Raw genomic sequence first — 5,175 nt, forward strand, 5'->3', positions numbered from 1 at the left:
AAAATGACTGACGGTACTGGGAAACTATGGGGGGTGATGGGATTAACAGTAGCAAGTATCTGTCTGGGGATGGGAAAAACACCTCTTATCAACAGGGTGCCTGAATGAAACGTAATTGTACACCTAACCCTTAACTGTACCCCACAAAAGCATAATAAAAAAAATAATAATAAAAATAAAATAGTAGTGTTCACATCTGTGAGTACACAGATTTTCAGGAACCTATTTTTCATTGAAATAAGGTACTTGTGTAATTTGGGTCATCTCTTTTTCATGAAAAAGACTTATTTCCTTAGCAAGAAGTGCCTCTCTTGAATGGCAACTTATCTGTCCTCTTATCTTCTCATAGGACCCCTCCTTTTCTTTGAGAAGCCACGGTGAGATCCAGTCACAATCAGCAGCATTTCCCTTTTGGAGAAAACACAAGAGCCACTCAATATCGAATCTGTTTAGTCTTTACTCCATAGATAATCGGGTTCATCATAGGGGAAACAAGAACATAGAGATTGGCCAGCAATATGTGGACATGTTTGGGAATTTTTCAGCCAAAGCGCTGAGCAATGACAGTGAAAATCCCTGGAAGGTAGAACATGAGGATGACACTGACATGGGAACCACAGGTGCCAAGTGCTTTCATCTGAGCATCGTGGGAAGGCAACCTGAAGACTGCTTGAAGAATGAGCCCATAGGAGACGACTATGGCTGCCATATCTAGCATATCACTGAGTAATGGCACAGAGATTCCATACCAAATATTGATGGTGATATCAGCACAAGCTAGCTTTGCCAGTCCCATGTTTTCACAGAAGGTGTGGGCAATGATGTTTGTCTGGCAGAAGGGCAGACGCTTCACAAGGAAGACAATGGGGAATACAGTTGCGAAGCTCCTGAACACCACAACACCTCCTATTTTGCTGATGACACTGTGGCTAAGGATGGTAGTATACCTCAGTGGGTAGCAGATGGCCACAAAGTGGTCAAAAGCCATGGCCAAGAGAATGCCTGACTCCACTACAAAGGCAAAATGCATAAAAAAGAGCTGAGTGACACAGCCACCAAAGGAGATGTCCACATCATCAAACCAGAAGATGCTCAGGGCTTTGGGTACTGTGGATGTGGATAAAATCAGATCCCAAAAAGCCAGCATGGAGAGAAAGAGGTACATGGGTTCATGAAGGCTGCGCTCCACTGCCACCACACAGATCAGAAGACCATTTCCTGACACAGCCACCAGATACATCAGGCAGAAGGGAATAGAGATCCATATGTGCAGGTCCTTCAGGCCAGGGATTCCAGTGAGGAAAAAGTTATCATAATTGACAGTGGAGTGGTTGGAAGCTGGCATGCCAGAGTTATGGTATGGAAACTTTACCACTTTCCTAAAGAGAAATAAAATAGAGAGCTAGTCTGTCATAACCAATTAGTATATATGTATGTGCCCTCTATGGCCTCAAGCGTTTGCTGTATAAAATCTCAGTTGAGTTCCACCTTCTCAGTGGTATTAATTATGAACCTAAATATGTGCAGTATTCTGCGGTGAACAGAAAGATCCCCAAAATACAATGTGAGATAAAAAATTGTAAAAGATGCTTTAAGGGTAAATCTTTAAGAGAGTGCTATTTTCTCACACAATTGACATAAATTTAAAATGATGGCCATCCAAAATTGTAAAATAATTGTAAAATAATTGAATATAATCAACTATATTCACTGACTAAAGATTTTAAAGCAGGAAATAAAATATAACATTTTCATAAAGAATATCAAAAAAGAATAGACACCAAAAGTTGCTTTTTCTTATTGATTTAAACAATAATTCTGCTATCTATCATGTACATTTATACAATCAACTATTGATAATTGATTGTTTAAGCATCTGTTTGTACCTAAAAGTATATGTAAAATCAATACATACACAAAAAAGAAAAATACATTTAAAAGTTTTTAATACAGAAAACTTGCACATGAGGTTATGATGTTTGTGAGCAATGGTACCAACAATAGAGTTGTCTTTGTGTTAATCTGTGTAATAAACTATTATCTTGACTTACAGATACATTCACTTTGAAGTTTCAGTACTGAAATATTTTATTAAATTATTAAGAATTGTTGGACATGGTGTCATCCCAGTACTTTGGTAGATTGAGGCAGGAGGATGATTTAATTCTGGACAACATAATGAGACCTGATCTCTACAAAGATATATAGAAAAAATTAGTAGGTAATGGTTGCACATGATTGTAGACTCAGTCACTCAGAAGGCTGAGGCAGGAGGGTCACTTGAGCCCAGGAGTTCTAAGCTGCGGTGAGCCATGATCATGCCACTGTATTCCAGCCTGGGTGACAGAGTGGGAGACCCTGTCTTAAAAAAAAATTAAAGGCCACCATGACAGTTAATGGTGCTGCTACTGGAGAACTGGTGAAGCCATAGTGATAAAAGATGAATACTCTTCTTGAAATGCAGTATGAGGCTCTCAACCAAAGTCTACCCAGATTATTATCAAGTATTATATTATATGGCAGTTTTCCTTATTAATACATCTATACGTTGTTATTTCAAAGAAACATTATCAGAAATAATTAACTTGAGCAATTATAAAAATATACATCCCTGATATAATTTGACAAATATACCAACCAATTTTTATTTAAATTCTTCTTGCTTAAAATAGATTTAATAATTTATTTTTGTTAGCTTTTAGTCTTTAAAAAATTTAGGTGTGTATGTGCCAAAATTGAATTTGGAAAAAATTATTAAACAATTTTTTTTTCCTTAAGGGATCACATTATTGACATTCCACAAATCTCCCCTCCCGATATTTTTTGTGAAAGCCTCATCCATGCTAAATGGATTTCATCACTGAAAAGTGGGTGTACAATGAAATACACTATACTCTCTGAAGAAGAGTAAAATCTCCAACTCTGCCATTATTTTAAGTAGCCTACAAATAAATAATCTTCATCCACGGAAAGTTAATTTCTATTAATTTTTAAAACCTTGTTATCCTGTGTCAAGAAGAGACTGACTTTAGACACAGAGGTAGCTTAGTGATTTTTACTTAAAAATAAATATCTGTGAGGGGAGAGAAGGAGGAGGACAGGGAGCACATAACCACCTATTGGGTACCACATCCACTGTCAGGGGAGAGAGGGCTCACTAGAAGCCAAACCTCACTTGCACGCAATTTACTTGTTTGGCAAATCCTCACATGTACCACACAACTCTAAAATAAAATAAAAATAAATAAGAAAACATCATCTAATATTTGCCATTTATTGTTAAATTTTTAAAAAGTTTATGCATAGTGTCACTGTTGAACAATAGTAATAATGTATAGAAATATATATATGATTATATATGATTACAAAGGACATTAAAGTGATTTCATCACACACACAAAAAGGAATCCTCTGAATGTCTGGTAGATGAAACATGGAAATACTTAATATTATATTTGGATAGTGAATTAATGGGTGTTTTTATTTTATTTTTGTCTTACTTGATAGTTTTTATTTTTTAACCATGTGGAAAATTATTATATTATTTTACTATTATCGAATATATAATAGCAATTTGATTAAGATTATTTTGTTATTAAAGGGAGTGTTAAAAATTTTAGATTTTCATTAGAAGTAATTTAATTCATATTTCCAGTCCTTAGAGGAGTTTACCCTGTATCCTGTATCCTCTACTGGATAACTAGAAATCTATGTTGCTGTTAGACCAGTTCCAGACTCATGAAGTATCTGGAGTTGTTCTTTTATTTTTTGAAATAAGTTAGGAAATCTGGTATTAATATCATTTGAAATATTTGTTGGTGCCATAAATTGCCACAGCAAAGATTAGGAAATTATATTTACCACAGAATAGAGATGTGCGTGGAACAAGATATACTTGTTCTTTAATTTATATTAAAACATTTCTGTAATATTTTACAAAATTAAGAACCAAGATATTTTCCCTACTTAAGAGATCAACTTGCTAAGCAAAAATAACATCTCTGACAGGCATATCAAGGTTTTGAAACAGAAGAGACTTGTGTAAGCCTAGACTTCATAGACAGACAACCAAATAGTCAAGGTGAGAATCAAGCCACCCATAAAGGATAAGATTTGAGAAGTACCTATAGAATCCCTGTCTTCTCTAACCTATAAGGGCTCCATTCCCACGGACTACCTACCTGGAAATGTCTCAGATCCAGAGTCCATCTTTGATTAAAAGATTAAAGCATTCTCTTGAAGTAGACTCTATTAATAGCCTGTGTCGCAATACATTCCTTAGTTTAAGGAATTAATGACATTTGTTTGTCATTACATTGTTTGTCATTATCTTTATAGACATTGGCTTACTTTCTTTGGGTTTTCTTTCATCTAATAAATACCTCTTTATTGCCTGTTTACTAGGGAAAAATAGAAACCTGAGTCATGCAGGATCCTCCGAATGCTGGCATTTTCATCATGCATGCTTCTGTGAGTAGAATACCAAAATAAGATAATCACAGCTGCAGAATGTCACTGGGGAAGGCTCACAAAGCAAGGTACAGAGGTAGGCATTATTCATGGGAAAGGGCACAAGAAGGTTGAAGGTAGGGCTAAATTATTGTGAGGATCAGGAGAGAAATACAGATTTGAGAATCAAAATCATGGGGAAAGGCAGTCAAAATTACACTCGGAAATAGTTACTTACTTCAACTCCTGACTACTTGGTTAGCCCACAAAGGAATTGTTTCTTGTGATCTAGATGGGTACAGCAAGTCCTACGTGTTTATGTGTTTAAGTTCACCAGAAATATTCTGCCAGCTACCGGTGCAGTCTAGCTCACATGCTTTCATCCATTTCTTCAACCACAGATGGAAACTCCCCACTGCACAAAAGGCAGAATGAGCCTGGGAGCATTTATTGCTCTTGAAAAGTCCCAAGGGAGTGAACACTGGGACTTGGTGCCTGGTCCTGTCTCTAGATAAACTGCAGACAGGGACAAGTGAGTAAAGAAAACACTCTATTGATGGTTTAATTTGCTGTGCAGGAGTTTTTTAATCTGGTAAGATTCCAAATGTCAATTTTAGTTTTTACTGCTTTTGCTTTTGAGGTCTTGGTCATAAATTCATTGCCTAGGCTGGTGTCCAGGAAAGTGTTTCCCAGGTTTTCATCTAAAATTTTTCGAGTTTAAGTCTT

At 36.2% G+C, this 5,175-nt stretch overlaps 1 protein-coding gene across 1 annotated transcript; it reads right to left on the minus strand.

Moving 5' to 3' along the window:
• Positions 1-479: 479 nt before the first annotated feature.
• Positions 480-1,345, minus strand: LOC103276138 (olfactory receptor 52B4-like). The gene has a single exon (XM_008073543.2). It carries the CDS (start codon positions 1,343-1,345, stop codon positions 542-544), a length of 804 nt encoding a protein of 267 aa, XP_008071734.2. The 3' UTR covers positions 480-541.
• Between the last annotated feature and the right edge of the window lie 3,830 nt (positions 1,346-5,175).

Source organism: Carlito syrichta, unplaced genomic scaffold (genome assembly GCF_000164805.1).
Source record: "Carlito syrichta isolate Samal-C Ts95f unplaced genomic scaffold, Tarsius_syrichta-2.0.1 Scaffold315939, whole genome shotgun sequence".
NCBI classification, from domain to species: domain Eukaryota; kingdom Metazoa; phylum Chordata; class Mammalia; order Primates; family Tarsiidae; genus Carlito; species Carlito syrichta.

What these genes read in the sequence shown, in the direction of transcription:
- LOC103276138 (XM_008073543.2), bottom strand. Translation starts at nt 1,345, where the DNA reads ATGCCAGCTTCCAACCACTCCACTGTCAATTATGATAACTTTTTCCTC.